Below are 26,236 nucleotides of genomic sequence, written 5' to 3' on the forward strand. Positions count from 1 at the left end.
CAGTATCTTATCTGGGAACCCAGCTTCTGAAGAAGAGGAATCAATACCTTGCTAGCTCGGCTTTTGACCTTTCAAGTGGTCTTGCCCCCTCCCCCCCCAAAAAAGAAAAGATCTCAGCAGTTGGAGGCGGCGCATGGGGGCGGGGCGGGACCCAGAAATGGGCGTACCGAGTAGGCCCCGCCCCGTCACGTGCCTCTCTGTGCCTGCCGCGTCGGCAGCTGGAGAGAAGGTTAGGCGGCGGCTGTGGCTGCAGCTTTTGGGCAGGGGTGACTGCGGCCGCGGCGCTGGGCTGAGCGAATGGCAGCGACGGCAGTGGCGGCGGGGACCGGATCCCCGGCAGGGACCGAGTCGGCGGAGGGCGCCCCGGGGGCAGCGGCGACACTGGAGCTGTGGCTCAGTGAGTAGCATCGCGCCACACGTGATCCTGCTTCCCGCCGCCCTAGTTGTCCTCCGCGGCGGGAGGGGGCCTCTAGGCGCGTCCCGGGGATTCGGGAGACCTCAGACTATCCCACGGCTCAGTAGGCCAGCGGCACCACTTAACAGCTGGAGCGCGAATGCTTATCGATCTCTTGTGCCAAGCACTGTGCAGAAAGCGTTTCAGCCATTGTTAGTCTGGTCGCAGACCGAGAGTACCTGCGTTAACTAACCCAAGACCCGTGCGGGCTGCGTAGCTTCTTTTGCAGATCATTGAGTCTAAGAGCTCATGTGGCTGCTACCGAAAAACCAGCCTTTATGCCTCGGTGCATGTTTACCCTGGCCAGACTTAATTGTTCCTTGTCCTAGCTTAACGATGATCCCTGGGGGTGCGGTTCTAAAGGTTCTCTCTTTATCTGAGGAATTGAGGTTCAGAGAGAATAAAGAATCCACCCCTTGTGTGGCCTCCACTGCGTTCTGGGTGCACTGAGATGGTAACACTGGGACATTGCTCACAAAGACATGTTCATTGGCTACTGGCTGCCCAAACGGCACCCCATTAACAGAAGCTGGAGGAGGGGTGCTTGTTGAACGTAGTAGGGGCTGTTTTGTTTACCTGGGGTTTGTCATAGCTGGTATACAGTGTTGTGTGGACAATGGAGGAGGCCATATTCCAAACAGGAAACTGTAAAAACTCAGGATGAGAATGTAGAACCTTCTGGGAGGAGTAGGCCTCTTGGCCCGGAGTGCAAAGCTTAAAGAGCAGAGAATCGGAAAAGAGACCCTCAGGCCAATTTGCTAATGGAAGTAAGAGCTCGCAGAAGAGACTGTATTATTTAAAAGTTTTTATTATATTTAGTGTATTTGGGGGGTGGCACGCGCTACTCCTGAGATCAAAGAACAAGTAGGGAAGGGATGGGGTGTCATTTCTCTCCTTAGGCTTTTCTGTGGGTTCCAGGGCTCGAACTCAGGCCACTAGGCTTGGTCACAGGCATCTTTAGCTTCTGAGTCATTGTAGGAGAAGCTATTGGAGACAGCTTAGCCTTTATTGAAAAGAAAGTACCACATGCAGTCTACATGGTGAGTTGGTGGAGGGTGAGGCTTCAGAGTTGGAGTAGATAGATACGAGGTCTTTAGATAGCTGGGGTGGGGTGGGGTGATGGTGGTGCAGTAGGAATGAAGGCAGTGGGGATCTGGAGTAGAAAGGGTTAGCTGAACCCATCAGCAGGGTTTAGTGTAAACATGTGCATTACTTAGATTAAAAAAGACCTGGAGCCAGGCTGTAGCAGTGCATACTAGTTTAGTTCCAGCACTTGTGAGGGAGAAGCTGGTGGATATCTGAGAGTTCGAGGCCAACCTGGCCTACATAGTGAGTTCCAGGACAGCTAGAACTACATAGTGAGACCCTGTCTAGGGAAAAAACCAAACCAAACCAACCATACAGACAAAAGCCAAACAACAACAACAACAAAACAAAACCCGGAAAGGACGAGCCATCACCCACACAGCCTTCCTTGGACTCTGGAGACGAATGTACGAAGGATCCTTGGTTTTAGGGATCAAAAGTGGTTGTGGTGGATGCCCCAGCAGTGCGGAGGAGCAATCGTGTCGTGAAGTTGGAAGTTTGACGTTCTTGCAAGGCAGAGGAAGAGGCTGTGTGGGCCTTCAGTGGGCTTCAGGCAGGGTAGAAGATGGAGGGTGGTTTTGAGAGCCAGGCTGCTGTGGGCGTGTATAACAGCTTTGGAGCTGGAACAAGAAGGTATTTCCCAGGCAGATGGGACTAGTAGCCTGAAGGTTCCAGAAGCCGACTGAGAAAGCTGTTCTGGGTAGAACCACAGAGAGGGGTGTGGCCAATAGTTCCTTCAAAATGGAGACTGGCGGGAGGGGAACTTTGAATCTGGTAAAAGGTTATTGGGAGAGCTTTGAGGGGAATGCTGGAAACAGAGGCTTGTGAAATGGTGGCGAACGGTAGGCTTAGATTGGAGTTGGGGGAAGACTGTGCTGTGTAGGGTAAGAGCCTGCAGCTGCTAGTGGAGGCTGTCTGCAACTGAGGCCATACAAGGACTTGGGTTTCTCGGTGTAGCCCTAGCTGTCCTGGAATTTACCCTAGACCAGGCTGACCTCGAATTCACAGAGATCTGCCTGCTTCTGCCTCCCTAGTGCAGGGGAGTAAAAGTGTGTGCCCCTACGGCCTTAGAACTAACCTTTGATTGTAGCATTCTTTGAGTTTTTCCAAGGTGGGAACTGCTTCCAAAGAGGTGTATTGAAAAGGACAGTGGGATAATCTGTAGGGGGAGAGTAAAACCGGTCTGTTCCTCTGTGCTCTGCAGGAAACAGGAGGGAGGCATTCAGGGGGGATTTGAGGAAAATGGAGAGGGCACGTGAGCCCTCTATGTGGTTCCTATGGGAAACTCACCATGGGATTCTAAGGCCTGTGTTTACTCACTGCTTTAAGGAGTTAGAGTCCCTGGGAGTCTGAATGGGAAGTGTTGGGTCAGGGTGTGGCCTGCTGAGGGGAAGAGCAGCTTGCTTTGGTGCTTATCTGGGGAAGGAGATAAAGGTGGTTGCACATGCAAACTTGTAGGTTCTTCTCACTGCAGTGGGCTTGGGGAAGGTGTTCAGAAACTTCTGTTCAGGAGCGCTGGAAGAGAATCAAACCCTGAAGCCCAGGTGCACAGCTGGCGTGCACAGTGGTGGAGCTCTGAGCTTCAGCCTCTGGAACTGGGTGTGGTAGGCTGTGCTGTGCTGTGCGTTACTGGACATTTAAGTTCATCTTAGCCTCTACCCATTAGAAGCTAGTTACACACTTGACCTTGTCAGTACTGACACCTCAAGGTGCCTCCAGACATATCCAGCTTCTCGGGATGGGGGAGGGCTGGATCAGAAGCCCCCTCTGCTTTGTCCCCACTCAGTTGGGATGTTGGGAGTGTTCATTGCTCTTCAGAACTGTATCACAGGGGCTGGGGACTTGGTTAGTGCTTATTGCACAGGAGTGACTGCCTGAATTTAGATACCCAGCAACCACATAAAAAGGCAGGCATGGTGGTGAGACACATCTGTAATCCCAGCAGCAGAGGGCTGAGACGGGCAGATTTCAGGGGCTTGCTCCAGCTAGGCAGTCTCGGCAAACCAGAGACCTTCCACAAGTATCTGCACAGGCATGTTGTGTGTGTGTGCATGTGTGTGTGTACACATAAGAGTTGAAGGAGTTTGTGGCATGGCCAAGCATAGGTTGTTTAGTTGTTGTTTGTTAGACGGGGTTTCTCTGTGCAGCCCCGGCTGTTTCGGAACTCCTTCTGTAGACCAGGCTGGCTTCGAACTAAGAGATCAGCCTGCCTCTTGCTTCCCAAGTTGGGGATTAAAGGCCTGTGCCACCACCACACTCAGCTTCACAATTTTATAAAATTCTTAAAATAGTGCCTTATTATAGTGTATAGTAAGTGCCAGATAAACGGAATTATGGAAAGAAAGAAAGGCTCAGAGTAGGTATGCGCCTAACCCCATACTGTTCCATGCTGCCACTGAGGTTTTGTTTCTCGGATTTGCTCAGGACTGTGCTCCTTGCTACATTTCTCACAGAAATGTCTTAATTCGCCATGATTTCCAAAAGTTCCTGTTTTGTCTGTGGATCCAGTGGACTGGGCTGAGATCGTGGGATCTGGATGAGCTAGAGGAGGACAGAGGAAGATTACCAGAGCAGTGGGTAGAAGAGGGCAGTGGTGAAACCTCGATGAACTTTGGACTTTGGTTTGAGAAGGGATAGTTTCCCAAAGAAGCATGAGGAAGCTGTTACCGAAACATTACAAAGGACAGCTGCCATACCCCCCACTCCCCACTCCAAGAAAGCTTCTTGGCGCATGCCTTTTGTCCCAGCACTCGGGAGGCAGAGACAGGTAGATCTCTGAGTTTGAGGCCAGCCTACAGAGTGGATTCCAGGATAGCCAGGGCTACACAGAGAAACCCTGTCTCAAGAAAAGTACTCTTTTTATTGTGTGTGTGTGTGTGTGTGTGTGTGTGTGTGTGTTCACACAGGTCCCTCTGCCTTGTAGGTTCTGGGGAACTGGTGGTGAGGGTAGTACACCCAACCATCTCTCCTGGCCAGGGTTTGTTTGTTATATGGTTTTGCTATGCAGCCTGGGGTGGCCAAGTATTTAACTCAGTGTGGTCTTGAACTCATGGCAATCCTCCTGCCTCTGCCTCCTGAGAGCTGGGATTCAAATTAACACCATACCAGCTAGTGTATTTATCACTGCTCCATGTGACTGCATATAGCATTGCCCCCGTCTTGCTAATGAAGAACTTTGAGAGCTAATATGAGTGTAGTGTAATCCAGTTAGCTGACTCCCTGTGGAGGTGGGGGAGGGGTGTGCTCAAATATTGCCAGTATTGTGTTCTTTTTCAGGGCACGTGGTCACCTTGGTCTCTGACTCTGGATTCGAACTCTGGTCTGTAAAGAATGAAGTGTTACGTGGCTCTCAGTCTTGCTTCCACCTGGGCTTGCTCCCAGGTGCTGACCTGTCTTCCTTCCTGCCCCTCTCTAATGAATTCCACCCCTGGAGCTCTGGATTGCTCTCCTTGGATTTCGAAATCTAGAGCTGAGCTGCTCTCCTAGCCTGAAGGCCAGTTGACAGCATTCAGACAGGTCCTGGCAAGTGTCCCCTGTAGGTAGTAATGGATAATTGATGGGCTGTAGGGCCCGCGGTTGTTGCCCTAGGGAGAGATTCCTTGTGAAGTCACCAGAGAATTGAATTGGGCTCCTTGAGGGGGCAGCGGTCCAACTTCCAGACTCCCCTTGCAATCACACTGACTCTAGGACCAAGCACTGTCACGATGACCCTGGCAATTGGTTCAGGTCATTTGAGATAATTTGGCTTTTCAACTGGTCACTCTGGAAGCCATTTCACCCACAGCTGGACTCTTCTGTTGCTGCCTTAATACCCTTGACCCAGAGCAGGACAGGAACAAGTGTGCAGTAAATCTTAGGAACACCTTTTTAAAGCAAATACGTGACAATGTTATTTCTTGGATTCTCCTTGTTCCTTCTAAAGTTAGCCTCAGTAAGGAGCCTGGATGTCCATACTGACGGCCCTAAGGACTGCGACAGTCACAACATGAAGAAGGGGTCCTTTGAGGGTCTTGCTGGCTGTTCCCTTTTGCTCCCCTCCCCAGCTCCTACCTAATTCAGATTTGCCTCGGCAGCTGTTCTCGCCAGTCAGACCCAGTTGCTGGGTCTCCTGGGGGTCATTTTCTCTGTGACTGCCTGAGACCTCCAAAATAGCTTGGACAGTCAGGGATTATGTGTTCAGAGGCCAGGGTATATCAGAACTGAATTTGCCATCCTCTGGCTGCAGCCGTGGGCCGGCCAGCTAGGCCAGCCCCGCACAGCAGATGACTCACTGTCTTTAAGTGCTTATCTGTGCAGAGATGTTCTGGTGCCTGGACAGGCAAAGGTGAGAATTACCTCATTCCTGCCTTGGGGGTGTCAAACTTCTCCCGAGACCCTGTCCCGCCTATGCCAAGGATCCAAACCTTCCCACCAGGACTTGGGGCTAGGCTGATCTGGTGCCTAACTTTTGTTTGTACAGTTTTCTTGTTCTGTGCCTGAAATAGTCTCCTCAGCCGTTAAGGGTAAAATGATAACACTGCTGTCCTTCCGAGGACTTTGGCATGGTGTCCTGCTTAGCTAGCAGCTAGAGAAAGAAACAATAGAGGTGACAGCCATAACTTAGGGGCCATAACACCTTGAATGAATCATCAACCAAAATGTAGCAGATAAAGACAAAACTTCTTAGGTCTTGTGGAGCCTTTGCTGCTTCCTTTGTTAAGGGTTTGGAAGCTTTCTAACTTACTCTGCCACAGTGGGCCCCCTTCCTCTGCAGGTACCCCGCAGACAGGAGGAAGGAGAAGGCTGGATTCTGCACACTGGCCTCTGCTAGTCCTTTTTTTCCTCCCAGGTTTAAATTCCTTTGAGGTGTCACCTTTGACTTTGTGTTCTGGAGCTGAAACTTAAATGGTGAACCACCCTATGGTGATTAAGGCACTGAGACTGAGAATCACCGTGTTAAATAATTTATTGAAATAGTTACTGATGGCCCTGACTTAGAGCAACTAGGCAACTTGGTTTATTCTCTCTCTCTTTTTTAAAGATTTGTTTATTTTATGTATGTGAATATACTGTTGCTATTTTCAGACACACCAGAAGAGGGCATCAGATCCAATTACAGATGGTTGTGAGCCACCATGTGATTGCTGGGAATTGAACTCAAAACCTCTGGAAGAGCAGCTAGTGCTCTTAACCACTCAGCCATCTCTCCAGCCCTGGTTTATTTTTCTTCTTAATTTTTGGGTATGTGTTTGTACAAGTTAGTATTGGTGCTTGTGGAGGCCAAAAGAGGGTACCAAGACCCCTGGATCTGGAGTTAGGGTAGTTAGGAGTGGCCCAGCATGGGTGCTGGGAACTGAACTCAGGGTCCTCTGAATTCACTACAGGCTTTTAACCACCAAGTCATCCCTTCAGCCCCCAGACTTAGAATTTAGAACATTATTACACTTTATTTTTATTTTTTTATTTTAGCCTCTGTGTGGGTAAGCCACTGTCGGTACCACAGAAAGCCAGAAGATGGTGTTGGATTCCCTAGAGCTGGAGTACTTGTGAGCCACCCAATATGGGTGCTGGGAATTGAGCTCACATCCTCTGCAAGAGTAGTACACACTCCTAAACACTGAGCTATCTCTCCAGCACCTATTACATTGTGCTTCTTTTGTATACGTATGTGTGAGTGTGTGCTGGACTCAGTTCTTCCTCTACCATCTGGGCCCTGGAGATCAAACTCAGGTTGTCAGGCTTGGTGGCAGGTGTCTTTACTAGCTGAGCCATCTCACCAGCCATCAACTTACAAATTTTGAAGTGTAAATAAATTTGATTGGGGCAATCTTAGTGGGAAGTCACTTAATAGTTAGTCCGGGAAATATTTCTATTTCATAACCTCTGCTAAGCACTATAGGGATGATGTGGGATCTGTCTTCAAGGGTTTTAATCACTTTAGGCACAATAAGGCACGTGCATGGTTTTTATGGGAAAATTATTTAGAATTAAATAATTATTGATTACTTACTACTCTGTGCTGGCATGTTAGACACATCTTCCCTAAATCACATGACAGTCCCACTAGGAAAATACTATATTCCTTTATAATTGGATCGGATTCGGAGAGTTCGAGGACATTAATTGATGGCTGTGTTTATTTAGGGAAGGCTTAGAGATCACCACCGTGAAGCAGTGGTTCAAAGGGGAATCATGCTAAAATGGCAGCCTGCTCCTGCTGTTGAAGTTGAGGCCTGGGAGTTGGGATCCCGTCTAGGCAAAAAACAGTGAGACCCTGTCAGAAAAGAGAGGGAGAAAGTTTCGAGGAGTAAGGTATCATCTATTTTGTGTGGTCCCAGGGTCAGAACCAGAGCTTTTATCCTAGGCATGTGCTGTCCACCTGAGCTCCACCCCAGCTCTCAAGTCTTGGGAAGGGTGGTGTTTGAACTGTGATATGATTGGCAGATAGGGTGCTGCCAGACAGGGTCTTGTGTGTGTGGATGTTGCTGTGGGAGCTGACAGAAGTCACGTTCTCTTTCTGTTTGGGATGAAGTCCACAGATAATGCCCTTTGAGTCTCACGTGAGCTCCACATGATGTGAGTGTAACCACAGTAGGAAGCACGAAGTTGACTTTAGGTTGAGGATAGAGCCCCTTGGAGTCAGAAGAAGGAGCCTTGTTACTGGAGTGGGATGGAGAGAAATTGTCTTTAACATCTTTGTAAATTATATTTTAAGTGGTATATGTGCGTGCGTGCGTGCATGCATGCATTTGTGCGTGCATGTGTGTTTGCCTCAAACCACAATGCACAGTGACACTCAGAGGAGACGTTTTTGGAGTCAGTTCTTTCCTTCCACCATGACTCTCAGCTCAAGTCATTGAGCTTGGTGGCAAGCACCTTTACCCACTGAGCACCTTTACCCACTGAGCACCTTTACCCACTGAGCACCTTTACCCACTGAGCACCTTTACCCACTGAGCACCTTTACCCACTGAGCACCTTTACCCACTGAGCACCTTTACCCACTGAGCACCTTTACCCACTGAGCACCTTTACCCACTGAGCACCTTTACCCACTGAGCACCTTTACCCACTGAGCACCTTTACCCACTGAGCACCTTTACCCACTGAGCACCTTTACCCACTGAGCACCTTTACCCACTGAGCTGTCTCATTGGCCTCTGAGAGGAGGAAAAGACTTCAAGGTGAGAGGAATAATAACATCATATTTCAGCCCTGAGAATGGGCTGTCTTTGGGGCCAGGACAAAGGGTGGACAGGCCAGAGCCAAGAACGTTATAGGAAATGCTGGAACCAAAACCAAAGTCTTCCTGCAGCCGACTGTTGTCCTGCTATTGTGGAGGGTGGGTGTTTCTGACACTGGCAAGAAGGCACACACAGACCAACTTTGGTTCTAGAAATGTCTGTACACTTGCCGATTAATTTTTTCATTTATGCACCGAGTGTATCTACAGTAAAGGCATAACATTTCTGGTGTGTGGTACTTGACTGTGAACAACACACACTGGTGAAAGGTACCCCCTTTCAGCTGCCTGCCCACCGCTGTGACCTCTAGTGTTATGCCAGCACAGCGTGTGCAGAAGGCACACATTTCTTCTGTTATGCTTTCTTTAACTTTATTGTCCTTGACAGACAAAGCCACAGACCCGAGCATGGTGGAGCAGGATTGGTCAGCTATCCAGAAGTTCTGTGAGCAAGTGAACACGGATCCCAGTGGGTAAGTTCCTTTACAGACATGACTTTGAGAGCAGGGGCAGAACTCGGACCCTTGTCTCTGGGGACTGTAGCCGGGACTCATTTCACTCTTTTCTTTATTCCTGTGGTATGGTGTTTATTATGATTGTTATTATATTTAAAACCAACTTGTTTTGTAGCTTTTGCTTTTTTTTTTTAAAGACAGTGTCTTTCTTAGAGCTCCATATGTAAACCATGCTGGCCTTGAACTCACAGATTTATTTAAATGTTTGTACGTTTTGTGTGCATGTATGTAAGTGCACTGCATGCATGCCTGATGCCTACAAAGAGTAGAAGAGGCCAGATCCCTGGACTAGAGTTCTGAGGATGGTTCTGAACTGCCATGTAGGAACTGAACCAAGGTCTCCTGCATTCACATCAAGAGCTTTCAACTGCGGCTCCATCTCCTAGCCCCATATTTGTTATGACTTAAATACACTGTTTCATGTAGGTTTTTATTTTGTTCTATGTTTGCAGTGATGGGCACTGGACTTATGTATAAGCATGTGCTCTACCACTGAGTCATGTCTCCACCCTAGAGCAAGGTTTTGTTGAATGTATTTCTACAGCCCTTCAAAGGATATGACAACTAGTCATTCACCTGATGTTGACCTACATGGTGGCACATAGTCAGATGTTTGTCCAGCTTTCACACTTCCTGCTCTAATGTTCACTGAGTGCTTGTCATGGGATGGATGGGGTCTATGCTGCTCTGAGCTCTGACTGCCTGACTGTGGGTCCTTGGAGTAGCTCAGGGGAGAGTATGCCATGGCTGGGGCAGAAGCTGGCTCCAAGTACTATAGACAGCTAGTGTGGTAGGGCCTCAGTGTCTCATGGGTTTGTGCCTGCGCTCTACCAGGTGACCTCTTCTGCTTTGGGACACCTTTCTGAAAGAGGGGAAGCATGGGATGAGTGTGTGCCACTAGACTGCTTAGGTTGTTCGCCCCACTCAGAATCCAGGTCTGTTTTGATTTTTCTTCAGCCCGACACATGCGCCCTGGCTACTGGCCCACAAGATCCAGTCTCCACAGGAGAGGGAAGCCCTGTACGCCCTGACGGTGAGTTTGGCTGGTTACTCGGCTCACATATTCAACTCTAGGAAGAACACTGAGGTCACCAGACAGGTTCTCCTTTCAAGACAATAGGCTCGGGGAATCCCAGATAGTTACTGAGACAGCACTGAGCCCGCAGTGGGAGAAGGGAAGGAGGAATTCACTCCCATTTGCTCAGGGCTGGCGACCAACAGAGAGAACAAATAAAAGATGTGGCTGAGGAGCAAGTGCATGCTGTCTGTGTAGGGCAGCTGCTGGCAGGCCTGGGTCATGGTTGCTAAGCCTGACTTTGATCCAGTGTTTTTGGAACTTTTCCATTCCCAAAAGAACTCAGAAGTCTAGATGGATTATTTGAATGTGTAAACACTTTAAAAAGGTTTGCTTTTATGTGTATGAACGTTTGCCTGCACGTAAATATGTGCACTGCATGCATGCCTGGTGCCCATAGAGGCCCAAGGAGATGCAGGTTCCCTGGACCTGAAGTTGTAAACCACCACGTGGGTCCTGGGAATTGAACCTGGGTCTTCAGCAAGAGGAGCAGGTCTTAACCACTGAGTTTAGGACCCCCCCCCTTTCCCCTTCTTTTAATGTAGTATTTCCTGTTTTGGAAATTGGTAATAAAGCCACTTCCTATCTTTAAAAGAAAGTTGGGGGCTGGCTGTGTAATTCCAGCACTTGGGACGTTAAGTCAGGAGGAGCTTAGTTAGAGATCAACCTGGGGGAAAATTGTGGTGATGCAGGCCTGTGTAATTCCAGCATTCTAGAGGCAGAGGCAAAGGGATTGCTGGACATTTGAGACTAGCCTGAGCTAGATAAAGAGTTCTAGGTCAGCCAGGGCTTTGAAATGAGGTCTGTCTCAAAAAGAGAGACTCATTTAATTGGTTAAAAAAAAAAATCACAGTGGTATGGGCATGGCGGTTTATACCTTTTTCTTAGTTCTTGGGAGGTAGGCAGATCTTTATGTTTGAGGTTAGCCTGGTCTACATATCAAGTTATGGCGACAAAATAGAGAGACTCTGTCTCCAAAAAAGGGAAAGAAGGAAAAAGGGAAAACTAGTCTAGGCTCAGGAATGCAGTTCCGGTTTGCCTTTAGATGCCAGGGGTGGTGGAGCCAGCAGTTCTTAGGCACTGTGCACCAGGCTTCTACTGCTGGGGAGGGAGGGGGAGGCACTCAGGTCAGTTTCATTTGCCCAGAGAGTCGTCTAAATATCCCACTGAGCTTCTGCTGGACCCAGACATGGCACTCCTCAACTGAGGATGATGCTGTTGTTTTAAGACAACAACAATGTTGTGGTGCAGCCCCTTCTGGGCTGGAACTCACTAGTGGACCAGGCTGTCCTTGAACTCAGAGGTCCATCTGGGTCTGCTGAGAATAAAGGCGTACACTACAACATCTGGACATTGGTTTTATTCTAGTATTTATTTTATGCATATCGATGTTTTTCTGCATGCATGGATGTATGCATGTGCATCACATGTGTGTACCGGTGCCTAGGGAGGCCAGATGAGGGTGTCAGATCTAGAACTGGAGTTTCAGATGGTTGTATAGTACAGTGTGGGTGCTGAGAATTGAACTCAGGTCCTCTGGAAGGCAGCCAGGCTAGCTTTGAACTCAGCAATGTATCTAAGGATAGATTTCAACAACTCATGCTGCTGCCTACTTAGCAAGTGTTGGGAGTACAGGTGTGCACACCCACTTAGTATGCTGCTGGGGCTAGAGCCAAAGGCTTCAAGCCAGAGCCCAGCCAGGCATCTTTTTTCTTTCCTCCTAAAGGCCAGGGGACTTGAGGGAAAGTTAGCTATGATTCTACACATCAGCAGCTGAGGCCTGTACGCCTCCAGGCCAGCCTGTTGAGCTTCAAGGCAAGCCCAGAGTACTTGCTTTTCCTCACGGGGACCTTTTCTGCAGGTGCTGGAGATATGCATGAACCACTGTGGGGAGAAGTTCCACAATGAAGTGGCCAAGTTCCGCTTCCTGAATGAGCTGATTAAAGTATTGTCCCCAAAGGTGAGTGCCTGGACGTGGCCTGCCCACTATGCTGCACCTGTACCCCACCTTCAAACTTCATCACCTGCAGGTGAGAGGCAGGTTGGCAGAACCTACCTATCTGTTGGGAGCAGGGACCCTTTGTCGAAAAGCTGTCTTCTTGCCGGCAGTCAGGTTCATAGCAGACCCCGTCCTATCCAGTTAGCAGCTTGGTTTTTCCTTGAAAGTGGGATCATCTGCTGGTGGGCTGTGTGACCTACAGGAGGTGAGAGACTGTAGCATGAGTTCCAGGCTTCCTAATAGAGATAACAGAGTGGTAGCCGGGTGTGACTTAAGTTTCAGGCTGTCTCTTGCCTTGTCTGCAGCACCTTTGTTCCTGCCATTTGCCTTAAGCTATGTCACTCAGATGCCACTGGCACCTAGTGTGCACACTATATAGTTTATAGTTGAGCTGATCTGACTCAGGCTGGCTTCAAACTTGGGGCAGTTCTCCTGTCTTGGTATCTTAGCTTATGGGACTTTAATAGTGGTTCTTTCAAATTGTGGGTTGTTTGACCCTTTGGGTGGTCAAACAACTCTTTTACAGACAGGGGTCACTCCTCATACCATCTGCATATCAGATATTTATATTCATAACAGCAGCAAAATTACAAGTATGAGATAGCAACAAACCACTGTTGTGGTTGGGGATCACTGCAAGCTGAGGACTGTATTAAAGGCTCACAGCGTTAGGAAGGTTGAGAACTGCTGGGCTATATGAATGAGCTACTGTGCTCTGCTCTGCCCCATGACGAACTTTTATGATAGTGGTGCCAACTGGATCACCTTGAATCTGGAGGCTTTGAGATCTGGTGCCAGGGAACTTGCCCTCTGGGTGTGTCTCATTCTCAGTCTACCTTAAGCAGCTCACTCTGAATGAACTTCAGTAACCTCTCTTGGGTGGGAGGTGAGGGTGGGTATTGACTAGCCTAAGTCCCTTCCTGCTCTCTAATTCTTCTTTCTGTTCACTTTAGTACCTAGGGGCCTGGGCTACCGAGAAGGTTAAAGGAAGAGTTATTGAAATCCTCTTTAGCTGGACAGTCTGGTTTCCGGAAGACATCAAGATCCGAGATGCTTATCAGATGCTGAAGAAGCAAGGTTTGAACACAGTGTTCAGTGTTATGTTGTTTTGGGGTACGGGGTTTCATGTGCCTAGGCTGGAGCTTTTTTAATGCAGTGCTAAGGATTGAATCCAGCACTTTGTGCATAAGAGGCCAACACTATGTTACCTAAGATCCCCTTTATCTCTCAGGCTGGTTGGCAAGATGGCTCAGTAGGTAAAGGAACTTGACTTCTGTCTTAGTAGTTAGGGTTTGAGCAGACACCATGACCAAGGCAACTCCTTTTTTTTTTTTTTAAGATTTATTTTATTTATTTCATGTATATGAGTACACTGTACACTGTAGGTATCTTCAGACACACTAGAAGAGGGCATCGGATCCCATTACAGTTGGTTGTGAGCCACCATATGGTTGCAGGGAATTGAACTCAGGACCTCTTAACTGCTGAGTCATCTCTCCAGCCCCCAAGGCAACTCTTATAAGGACAACATTTAATTGGGGCTGGCTTATAGGGTCAGAGGTTCAGGCAGTGTCCAGGCAGGCACAGTGCAGGCAGAGCTAAGAGTTCTACATCTTCACCTGAAGGCTGCTAGCAGAATACTGACTTCTAGGCAGCTAGGATGAGGGTCTTAAAGGCCATGTTTACAGTGACACACCTACTCCAAAAAGGCCACATCTCCTAATGGTGTCACTCCCTGGGCCAAACATATGTAAATCATCACACCATCTCTGGAACACACGTGGTTGAGGAGAAAACCATCTCCCAAGCTGTTTTCTCATCTTGCTTGTGTGCCCTCCTCCCAATAGGTAAATTAAAAAGTGAGTTTCAAAAAGATAGTGCATGGGCTGGAGAGATGGCAAGATCGTACATGCATAGCTCAGGCTGGTCTTCAGTTCATGATTCTCCTACCTCAGCTTCCCAGGGCTGGGATGATGTCCGGACCTGAGCTATCTTTACTGGTCTGCTTCCGGTTGTTCCTTGTAATCACCAGTCGTTCCTTAGATTTTAGCCTAAGTGGTTGTTGGCCTGTGTTCTCAACGTGTGGCTTAAGAAGAGTCGTTAAATTGCGAGTTGCTCATGTCTTGGGATTATTTGCAGTGACGGTGTTATAGGCATCTCTCTCTATGTTCGGCCTGGTTCTTGGATTTCTTTCATGTCAGTCTCTTTGCAGGAAGGAACTGGGTTCTGCATTTGATGTCCCCCCCCCCCCACGCTGCAATCACTCAGCCTTTGGGGAGCTGTATCAGAGGTCTTGCAGTCATCTCTGAGCCCTGGGGAGTCATGGAGCTCCATTACATCATAGAGTACAGGGCGTCGGACAGTTAGCTTGTGGCCTGATTTTGTGGCAGTTACTGAATTCCTGAGGTGATTTAAAGCCTTAGTCAGAGCCTATCTATGTGCTATTTTGTGAGGTTTGTTTGTTTCCATCTGTAGAAGTATTTTAGGTGGTACTTGCATAAGCTAGGTAAGCTCTCTACCAGTAAGTTACATCTCAGGTGATTTCCTGAAGGCTGTTGATGTTTAGTGAACTTGTTACTGAGGAATCAGGGTCCCTTTTGCAAGTTCTTTCTCTTGTAGATAAATATAGATTCAAAAAGAAACATGAAGACAGTCTTATTGGCGTTGGAGAGAAAAAAGACCATCAGAGCTGTGGGCAAGCTATGAATCCCAGCCGTTGCAGGGAAGGAGGAACATGGAAAGAAGGAAGGCAGAAAGCCATATATTCCGAGGTTCAAACCAAGGAAGCAGCAGACACGCCCCACAGCAGTGGAGATAGGGGGAGGGGCTTATAGTGATGTCTGAAAGGTGACTTAGTGAGTAATAGTGCTTGTGTGCTAGCATGAAGATATGAGTTTGAATCTCCAAAGCCCAAGTAAAACGCTTGACACATGTGCAGCCCTGTGGAGGAGATAAAGAGAATTGCTAAGGCGTGCGGCCTGTCAGCATAGCTCAGATTCAGTTATAGACTCCATAAGAGAATAAGGGCTTGCCTCTTGGGTAAGCAGAGTAGATGGGCTTGATGTAATGGGTGAACTGATATCAGTTTTAGGTTTCCATCCACATGCATGCAAACATGCCCATATACATGTGAGCATGCACAAACATTACACATGCTAAAAATAAGACTGAAAGACCAAGTTAGAACTCAGAAAAGTAGGCAAGCTTAGCAGTGAGGATCTGCATGGAGGGTGGTTCTTCCAGGGTAAATAGTTCATTAAAAGAACTGTGTTCTTCTTTGCAATGCTTTAACATGCCTTCATGTGTGTCATGCTTCTTGAAGTTGAGACAGTTTCCTGTCCTGGTGATTGACAGTTATCCATTTGGATTCACTTTTTTAAAAAGTTTATTTATTTTATGTGTGTAGGTATTTTGCTGACATGCACATATATGTACACCACATACATGCCTAGTATGATGGATCCCCAGGAACTAGGGTTACAGACAGTTGTGAGCTGTCATGGGTGCCCGGAATTGAACCCCAGTCCACTAGAAGAGCAGCCAGTGCTCTTAACCACTGAGTCATTTCTCCAGCCTCCCACTCCCAATTTGGATTAATTAAAAAAATAATTTTTTAATTTTAATTTTATGTGCATTCGTGTTTTGCCTTCATATATGTCTGTGTGAAGGTATTGGTTCTTTTCGATCCAAGGTATGGGCTGCTATGGGGGTGCTGGGAATTGAGTTCAGGTCTTCTGGAAGAGTAATAAGGGCTTTTAACCACTGAGCCATTCCTCCATTCCCCAGATTCACTTTTAAAGGGGAGAACAGTAACATGCTTTTGTGATCTTAGTTTTTTGAACAGTTTCAAATGTCATATCTCCACTAGAGCTCTAAGTATGACTGATTCTATTCCTTTGACCAAAATTAATGTGACAGATTAAAAGAATGAAAGGACAGCGGGTATATAAAATAGTGTTGTTTATCCAGAGACAGTAACCTCCCTTGAGTAGGCGTCAGCAAAGCTGGGCTACCTCCACCTCTCTCTCACAGCATTTCACCTTGTAAGGAGGACAGCAGGGGTGGTTTGGTTTGGTTGTTTTCCTCAACATTAAAATGTTGGGGCTGATGAGATGGGTCAGTGGGCAAGGCCGTTTGTCGCCAAGACTGATGATCTGAGTTCAGTCCCTGGGACCCACATGGTAGAAAGAGAACTGACTCCCACAAACTGTCTTCTGATCTCCACCATGTGCCGCTGAATGCATGTGCCTTTCCCATGATAAATGTGTTTTTTAAAAAAAAGTGTCACCCGGGGAAATGGGAGGTGTAATCAGAGCTAATGATGGGCAAGGACCATCCTCTGAGACCCTCAGTTCTGCTAATGCCTGACTTACTGCTTAATAGAGTTGTTAGGAATCAGAGACTTGTAGATCTTGTCCTGGATTCTTTTGATGTCAGCATCTTAACTCATGAATTTTAGGAATCATAAAGCAAGATCCTAAACTACCAATGGATAAGATCTTGCCCCCACCATCTCCCTGGCCAAAGAGCATCTTTGATGCTGATGAGGAAAAGTCAAAGGTAAGGACCTCCTCCTGACTCAGTAGCTTCTGTGGAGAAGTCTGATGTTCCTGTGGATGGGCCACATTGTAAATGCCATGCCGTGCACCATCCTTTATCTGTATTCCTGCTGGGGTGGGGGAGTCTGGGCCGATGGATCTGGGTCAGTCAGTGTACGTGTGGAATTGGGAAGGGAGTAGCAGATAGGAAAGGGGTGCGTGTTGGTGTGGAGCCTTTTTTATTAGTTCCTATAAGCCCAGCCCAGCCCTTTGTCCTTTCCCTAGAAACTTCCAGGAATGGTGGTCTTCCCACACCTGGGGAGGGACTCTGTGTGGCAGGCATATTGCTCAGTACGGAGCTAAGTGGGAAATAAGACTTTGGGGAAAGTCTGTCCCATCTTTGAGCTGGTGACCAGGTCTCCCTCAGTACTCCTAACATTTATTTATATATTTTTTGCATTGCTGGGCATGGAACCTAGAACTGTGTGGTAGACAAGTGCCCTATGACTAAGTACACTCCTAGCCCCACTCTTGGCCTTTTGAGTTAGAAAATTCTCTGCTGTGGAGTCACTTTGTACTCCAAAGGATCTCTCAACATCTTTGGCTTCTGCTCACTGTGTGCAAATAGTACCCTCTTCGGTTGTGGCATTTGAAAATGTCTCTCTTCTCCTCTGTCACCCCCATTCCCACCAGCCAGCTCATTACTATTTGCCTCTGTTCTATGAGTAGAATGGCAGTCTACCCACTAAACTTTGTTTTAATTAATTTTCTAGTTTTAACATACTAAGGGATGGGTAGTTTGTTGTACAGATGCATTATAGTATGTATGCTTGTCACTTATTAATAAGTATTTATTTACATGGTTTCAGACCATGATGATTAGAAATTACGCCCCCAGATTCCTTTAGGGGATATAGTCCTCCCATTTTCCATCCCATGAGAAGCCAAGCTGTCTTTTTTGATGGTCCGAGCACCAGTGTCTCTAGATGGCTTGGTAAGATAATGCATAATAGCCCCAGTGTGGGGCCATGGGTCCTGCTAATCGCTGTGCTTCCACTTGGCTGGGGAGAATTGCAGCTTTACCCACTCTTGTTCACTCCTTAGCTTCTGACAAGACTTCTCAAGAGCAACCACCCTGAGGATCTTCAGGCTGCAAACCGGCTGATCAAGAATTTGGTCAAGGAGGTAGGCATTTCTGCAGTTGGCGCTATAGATCTGGCATTAGCATGGCTGATAGTGGATGTGTGTAGGGGTGGGAAGAACAGCTAGCTTGGGGAAGACGTGTTCTCCTCATCCTCAGTGGGCCCAGCAGGATAGTGATTAGATTCCAGACTCCTTGCTGAGCTTCCCAGCTTCTTTTATCCCTGGGACAAAATACTTGGTGTTGGTAGAGTTAGATTTGGGAGTCTGTTCCAGAAGGATTGAGACTGAATGTACAGTTGACAAGTCCCCAGGTCCCCAGATGATGTTGTCATCTGTAGGAATTCAGGGCAAGCACCCCTACTCACTTAAGTCTTCATGACTTCCTGAACTCCCAGCATGCACTGTCTCCCTTTCTGATGTTTAGATAGGAGTTACCTAGGCGACTCCTCTTATTTCTGTCCATTTGGTTTCCCTCAAAGGAACAAGAAAAGTCCGAAAAGGTGTCCAGGCGAGTCAGTGCAGTAGAGGAAGTCCGCAGCCACGTGAGGGTGCTGCGGGAGATGCTGAGCATGTACCGAAGGCCAGGCCACGCCCTGCCTGACCAGCAGGCCCTGCAGGTAATCTCTAGCAGTGATCTAAGGCACCTATTGTTATAAGCACAATGTAATATTACACCTATGTGTTCTTGTGGCTGCCATCGTGGTCTGGAGAGTCAGGTTTCTGTTCCTTTGTCATCCCTTGCTCCCTCCCAGTCCCACCAGCCAGTGATACGTTATTTATCTTTTATTCTATAAGTAGAATGCACTCTCCACCCTCTTAGTTATGTTTGAATTAGTTTTTAGTTTAGCGTATGCAGCGATGGGTAGTCTTTTGAATGGATGCTCCACAGTATGTATACACATCATTGACTGGTGAATATTTGGGTGGTTTCAGACCGTGATGACTATAAACGAATCTGCTATGTAAATGGTGTTCAGAATTTTTGAATGACCCTACACCGACATTTTTCTTGAGATGTCTAGATGTGGGGTTGCTAAGTAAATGAACAATGAACTTGTTATGAAGCTGCTGAGTGTTTTCCTAAGTGTTTGTACTACTTCACAGTCCTTATGGCAGTAGAAATCCACTTCCTTTGGTTCTTATTTCTGCTCAGATCAGTGTTTCTTTTTGATACTACCCTTTGATGATTAACATTGTAATGGTAATTATCACCACTGTCTAATTTAGAACATCGCCATCTCCACTACAGAAAACACTTTGCTTACACTGAGCAAGGTTTATTATTTCTTTTTAAAAATATATGTCTGGTGGGTGTCCACAGAGGCCAGGAGAGGGTGTTGGGACCCTCTGGAGCTTCAGTTTCTGATAGGTTGTGAGCTGCCTGACATGGGTTTTAAAGTAGCTGTACCATTTTACAGTCTCATGAGCAACTACCATCCTGGCTGTTGCATGCATCTACTGTGTCTGCCCAAATCGTTTTGAGACAGGCTGGCTGGTCTGGAACTTAGTATGTAGATCAGGTGTCATATGCACTACCCCTGCCTCCTGAGTGAGCCACTTCACCTGGCTTTAGGGCACTGGTTCTCAGCCTTCCTGATTCTGTCACGTTACCTCAACTGTAGTCATGGATCTGACACAGCCTAAGGAAGAACCTACACTCTGAGGCAGTCAGGGAGACCTGTGAGGACTTGAGTGGGGCCTGGATGTGAGGATGTGAACCAGGCTCTGTCTTCCCAGGTTGTGTATGAAAGATGTGAGAAGCTGCGGCCCACTCTGTTCCGGCTTGCAAGCGACACCACCGATGACGACGACGCGCTAGGTAACAGCTCCGTTTCTCTGGGTGTAGCTGTATCCTGAGTGTAAAACAGATGTGGGCTGCTGGGGGCCACAGACAGGACATAGAGTTTGGTATGGGATGATGGCTTACGTCTCCCGGGGACTCTGGGTTTGAGTAAAAAATGTGAGGATCAGAAGTCTGGAGACGTCTGTAGGAGACATTGTGTTACCGTCCCATGGAAGGCCAGCAAACAGTGCTCTGCCTTTTCTCTCCCTCCTTCCTTCTTGCCTTCTTTTCTTTTTCTTTTTCTTTTTTTTTCCATGAAAAACAGGTTACTGACTTGTAAGATTCTCTGAATATGTTTTTCGGGTTGTGTTCTTTTGTGGTGATGTCTTTTCTGTTACTGATACTGCAACTGATAGATAAATCAGGTATAATTGAGAGACCAAGGCTATGTTATAGCCAGATGTGGTTATTTATTATTAAGTATGCTTCAGTTAGGATGCCAAATTTTTATTAGAAATACTAGATCTATATTTGCAGACAGGTGAAGTATACAGGCTACAAAGCTGGTTCTACCCATTCACTAGATCTGGGAAGCTTTTAATAACTGAATCAGGTATCAAGGAATTGTTGTAATAGTGACATTCATATCAACCTTTCTCAACTAAAAATATCTCCCAAAATTCCTCACTGAAAGAACAGTGTTGGGGTGTTAACTGCTGCCAGTTAACTGTGTGGACAGTGGGACATAGAGCTAAAGCTAAGTGATGGAGTCTGGAAGGAAGCTAGTCACATGACCAGGGTCTGGGGTCCTGAGTGTGCCAAGCCTGCTAGAGCCATGTGGAATGACTAAGAAAAGAATAGGATAGATGGTTGGCTGCTACAATGAGGAATTCTAAATCTGCTTTTTTTCCTCAGCGGAGATTCTTCAAGCAAATGACCTTCTCACCCAGGGGGTTCTGCTGTACAAACAGGTGGTGGAGGGCCGAGTCAATGCCGGGAATGCGGTGCCTGCCGCAGTGGGAGCCATCCCTGCTCCCAGAGGTGCGTGCTAGAAGCCTTCTGTTTGGGGCAGGGTGCAAGTCACAAGAGTGAGACTTGGGAGCCACCATACACCCATGGCAGGTTAGATCCCCACCCACATGCAAGCAAAAGGCTGTGTCAGGCCAGGTTTTAATCCCTCTCAAGTGCTCCTAGGAGCCTGAGACAAGGAAGTTGGTTCAGTAGTAGATGTTTGTCCAGCATTCACAAGGTCCAAGATTATATCTCAACACTGCCCCCGTCTCTGACCTGTACCTTCTAAGTCTTGGAGCTCGGCCTGAGAATCTCTGAGTACCGTAATCGAATTTGATCAGAAACCTGAGAAGGTGTCTAAGCTGAAGAAGTAGCCTAAGCCTCTTACTGCTCTGGGTGTTGAGAGGGGCCAGGGCAAAAAGAAGACCTCAGTGTCTAGGTCGGGGCTGTGAGTCCTTTGATGGGCCTATTGCCGGCTGTTTCCTAGCACCCAGCTCAGGCAGAGGTTGTTGGTGAGGGACATGGTGACTTCTGGGAGGAAGATACCAGTAGGGATTAAATAGGAACATTGTTTTCATTTTTGGATCTGTTAACCCCATCTCTTTAATAGTATTCCCGAATCCAGAACCCTGTGGGAAGAACTGCCCCCTCATTGACCTGGAGGCGCCATCTTTGCTTCAACAGGACCTGGCAGCCTTAGGTAAGAGAGGATATTATTTAAGCACAGAAAGGCACCAAGTAGAGGGATGGGTGGGTTTGTTTCCCTCAGGCAGCACAGGCCTGCTCTGGTGAGGGGTACTCTGGCATTCCAGGTAGTACAGATAAATCTCTTTGGGCGGATCCCTAGTCTAGGCTTTGTAGAAACCCCAGAATGGGTGGGCATGCCATCCAGCCCCATCGCCTGTCTGTGCTGTAATGACGATGTTTCTCACTCTGCTTCTTTCTCATAGGGATCCACGATGTTCCCACGAGGAACCAGGTAGGAAAGCTCTTCGAGTGGGGAGTTATGGGAAGGGTCACTCAGTCCTACCATGGTGGCAGTGCTGCTTGCCTGGAGCGTGATCACAGCTCCACCATTCTGTGGGATTCTCAGCTCATCTTGTGGGGTTTTGTACTACTTGGTTTAGTCCTCATCTTCTGGAAGGGTATCTCTCTCTCTTCTACCCTAACCTTTTCATTGTATTGGTTTCCTGAAGGTGCAGGGGTCTTCTGTTCTGCCCCTTCTCCTACCACAAAAGACGTGATTTTGGTTTGGCAGGTTGTCATTCCAAGTTGCTGTAAGGACAAGAAGCAGCCGGGCGCCATCACACTCCTGGGGAGTGGAGTCCAGAGTCTTTCTGCAGACCGGAACTTGCTGGATCTCTTCTCGCCACAGCCATCTCCAGGACCACTGTGAGTGTTCTGGGCCAATGGCTTCTTTCTGCAGCTTCCTCGCCCCCTCCTGCTGAAGGGCATGCTCTTTGTATGCTTGGTGCTGCTTCCCCTTGGCTGTCTTATCTGACCCTATCCTAACTTAGATCCAGAAAGAAGTTAAAGTTTAACAGAAGTCGGTGACAGATGATGTGTGTGTGGTGTGTGTGTGTGGGTATACACAGGTCATGGTAAGCATGCAGAGGTCAGAGGATAATTTTGTGAGGTGCTTCTGTCTTGCCTTTATGTGGGTTCCAGAGATCGAACCCAGCCGGCCAGATTTTGTAGCAAGTATCTTTGCCTGCCCTGACCCATCTTACTGGCCTGTTTTGTTTAGTGAGACAGTCTTCTGTCTAGGATGACCTTGAACTTCTGGCCCCTACCTCTAAGTGCAGTGATCACAGCCGTGTCCCATATGCTTTCCCAAGGCTGGCTGACATAATTATAGTGTTTATTTCTCTTTCCTGACTGCTGTGTTTGAAATTATGTAAAACTAGAGAAAAAAAGGTGTATGTCCTAAATACCATTCTCTAAAAACTGGGTAGCTGAGTAGCAAGTTCTTTCTTCTTTTCAAAGAGGATTTCTTTTGACCCTTGATTCCAGTTCTTTCTCTATTCTTTCTTTCTCCCCTTTACCCCCAGATGGCAGTCTCACTGTAGCAGACTATCCTGAAGTCTGTCCTCTGGCCTGTTGAGTGCTGGGAGACAGGAACAGGCCTTCACGTGTTTGCCTTTGCTCTGTTACACGTGATGACGCGTCAGTGTAGCTTATTTTTATGAAGCTGTGTTCCAACATGATTTTTCCTTTCTCCTTTTTAAAGATTTATTTTTATGTATATGTGTGTTTCTGTGTATATGCATACCACATGCACTCAAGTATCCTTGGAGGCCGGAAGAGGGTGTTGGATCCCTTAAAGCTAGCTAGATTTACAAGGGGTTTAGTTCTGACTGATGTTGGTACTGAGAACCAAACTTGGGCCCTCGTATGTACTCTTAATTATTAATTCATCTCTCCAGCACACCCCCTCTCCTGTCCTCCAGTCTCACCATGCAGCCCTGGCTGTTCTTGAATTTAGAGAGATCCACCTATCTCTGATTCCCTGTGGATTAAAGGTGTGTACCACCATGCCCAGTCACACTTTCTTTAAAAAAAAAAAAAAGAAAAAGTGTATCTATATTCCAGTTCCAGAAGAGGGCATCAAATCCCCTGCTGGAATTACAAGTTCACTCATGTCCTCTGTAAGAACAGCAGGCAAGCACTTTGAACCACTGGGCTATCTTTCCAGCCCCTTACATTTTTTAAAATTACATTTATTTACTTAGTGTATGCATGTATGAGTACATGTGTGTCCACAGGCACCCACATCATGCATGTGGAGGTTAGAGGACAACTTGGGAGTCAGTTCTGTGTACAGTGTAGGGCCAAACGCAGGTTGTCAGGTGTGCCCCCAGCTGCCTTATCCTGAGCCTTCTCTCTGTCCTCACAGAACTGGTTTCGTGTCCCGTTACATCTTTGAGACATTTTTATGTGAGTTTATGTATATGTGCACCTCATTCTAACAGTTACATTAGGGTTTGTATGGCTATCATTAATCATTTTCCTCTTGTGGGGGTGAGCATGTTTGCATGCATGTTTTGTTATTCAGAAAAATGAAATACAAAAGCCGTGACAGATTCCTGAAGTCTTCTAGTTTTTGTTAGTCATTGGTCATTTTTACTTCTTTATAGGAATTACGTTCCACAAAAAAGCATCCCCAAGGAGGTGCCACCAGGTACCAAGGCCTCTCCAGGTTGGTCCTGGGAAGCTGGGCCATTGGCTTCTTCCCCAGCCTCACAGAATACACCTCTGGCTCACGTGTTTGTCCCTTTGGAGTCTGTGAAGCCCAGTAAGTAGTTTGTACTCCTTTGTTAGACCTCTGATGACAACAAACTACTCTGCACTGATAGGTGTGGCCATTAAATTGAGGGAGTTGGTGTTAAGGCTGGGGGAGAGGGGAAAAGAGTAGTTTGGTTTATTGAGCTGATCTTTTCCTTAGTCTTCTTTGTATTAGGACTGTGATCTGTGAGGGGTATTGGTAGGTAGAGTTTAATGAGAAGGTGGAAATCTACTTAGGGACATGATGTTCCTTCATCTGGGATTCAAGGAGTGGAGGGTGTATGTGACTGGAGGTGACCGAGAAAAGGTCAGTGGGAACTGAAGAATTTGGCTAATGCTGCTGCTTCACTGTGGATCTTGCCTCAGCCACAGGAAAGGAGACCAGAGTGCTCTGCCAACTAAGGCGATTTGCTGTGGTCTGCATGGTACTGCAGAAAACAACCTGGGGCGCCAGGGTTCTGCTTTTCTACACCCTAGAGTCATGTATGGGGGCAAGGTGTGGGGAGCTGGGGTGCAGGGGCCCTGGAGGCTGGGCAGCGTTGTTTAAATGTACTTGGTAATAGCAGGCACTCTGCTCATTTTGTTTTAGTTTTGATTGAAACAATATTTCGTGTCTGGTGTTATTTTTTGGTTGTGATGATTATGCCACAGTTCTGTAAGGTGTTAACATTTGGAAGGTAGGTAATGAACTTTCGAGAATCATTTGGTTTGCTTTGTAACTGTTCATAAGTGTTAGAGATAAAAGCTACAATAGCATACTGAATGTAGAATAAAAAAAATTAAAGCAGAAGGGTCATGTGGCTTTACCAGCTGGCCAGAGGCAGACATTCTGCTGAAGTCTTTTATGTTGTGGTTCTGGGTATCAACCCTGAGACCTTGCACAGTCTAGGTAAGCGCTCTACCACTGAACTGTATCCCTTCCTCCCAGTCTCCATCCCTCCTCCTATTCCTTCCTTTTGATTTGGAGATAGTCGTATGTATTCTATGCTGGCCTGGAACTAACTACAGAACTAAAAGTGATCTTGACTTTCAGATTTTCCTGCTTCTGTGGATTACAGGTGTATTCCACTACACCCAGTCTATGTGGTATTAGGTACCCGACCCACACATTTTGTATGCTAGGCTGGAACCTACTGAGATTCATCTCTAGTCCTTTTATTTTCTGTTTTGAGACAGGTTCTGTCTATATATTTCTGGCTGACCTGGAAATTACTGTATAGAGCAGGCTGTCCTTGAACTCATACAACTAACCTACCTTTGCCTCCCTAAAGAATCCGTACAGTGTTAGGATTAATGGTGTTAATGGTCCCAGCCTGTGTGTTTTTATGCCTGGTGCCCACAGAGGGCAGAAGAGTGTCACACCCTCTGGAACTGTAGAGACCTGGGGAACCAGTATGTGGGTGCTGGGACTCAAACAGGTTCTTGGAAGAGAAACTAGTGCTCTTAGCTACTAAGCTATCTCTAGCCTGTATCTTTTAAAAAAGATTTGTGTATGTATATGTGTCTGTGTATATACATCTGTGTGCTCGGTGTGTGTCACCTGCATGCATTCAGGGAGACCAGAAGAGGGTGCTGAGAGTCTTCTGTCACTCTGAGGAAGGTCTCTCCCTGAACTTGGGGCTCATGCTTTCTCAATAGACTACAGCAATCCTCCTGACTCTGCCCATATCAGAATAGGGGATAACGGGCCAGCACATGTCGCTTATGTGGGTGATGGGGTTTAAATTTTGAGCCTCATAATTGTACAACCAGTCTGAGCCGTCTGTCCAGTTCAGTAAGTATAGTTTAATAAAACAGTACCACATTCTTTAGATTACTTACTGTCTGATAACATATTTGTAATCACATTATGAGCCTGGAGCATTAATTTTTCCTGTGTTAAGTCAGCTCTGAAGTCACTATGCAGCTGAGGATGGCTTTAGTTTCTGATCCTCTTGCCATTGCTTCTGCCTGTGAAGTACTGAGATCACAGGCTTGTGCCTTTGTGTCATGTTCTAGCATGCAAGAGGCACAGGGCTCATGGGTTTTCTTCTCAAGTTACTGTCAGAATCATTTTATGGGGAATCAGATCCATCTCCTTGACCAGCAGAACCATCTTTCTGGGCCTTCATACATATCTGGCATC

General features: G+C 47.1%; 1 protein-coding gene across 1 annotated transcript in view; it reads left to right on the forward strand.

Moving 5' to 3' along the window:
* The first annotated feature begins 219 nt into the window (after positions 1-219).
* GGA2 (golgi associated, gamma adaptin ear containing, ARF binding protein 2) overlaps positions 220-26,236 on the forward strand; it is a 29,555-nt gene continuing 3,538 nt past the window's right edge. Inside the window, exons 1-14 of the mRNA XM_080912009.1 lie at positions 220-397; positions 9,151-9,235; positions 10,235-10,310; positions 12,214-12,312; positions 13,305-13,428; positions 16,811-16,911; positions 17,994-18,074; positions 18,512-18,649; positions 19,770-19,851; positions 20,731-20,856; positions 21,437-21,526; positions 21,777-21,805; positions 22,085-22,218; positions 23,964-24,121. Of these exons, the coding sequence (XP_080768135.1) occupies positions 298-397; positions 9,151-9,235; positions 10,235-10,310; positions 12,214-12,312; positions 13,305-13,428; positions 16,811-16,911; positions 17,994-18,074; positions 18,512-18,649; positions 19,770-19,851; positions 20,731-20,856; positions 21,437-21,526; positions 21,777-21,805; positions 22,085-22,218; positions 23,964-24,121 (1,423 nt within the window). The 5' untranslated portion in view covers positions 220-297. The remainder of the gene's footprint in view (positions 398-9,150; positions 9,236-10,234; positions 10,311-12,213; positions 12,313-13,304; positions 13,429-16,810; positions 16,912-17,993; positions 18,075-18,511; positions 18,650-19,769; positions 19,852-20,730; positions 20,857-21,436; positions 21,527-21,776; positions 21,806-22,084; positions 22,219-23,963; positions 24,122-26,236) is intronic.

This window comes from Micromys minutus (assembly GCF_963924665.1).
Source record: "Micromys minutus genome assembly, chromosome: 2".
Classification (NCBI taxonomy): domain Eukaryota; kingdom Metazoa; phylum Chordata; class Mammalia; order Rodentia; family Muridae; genus Micromys; species Micromys minutus.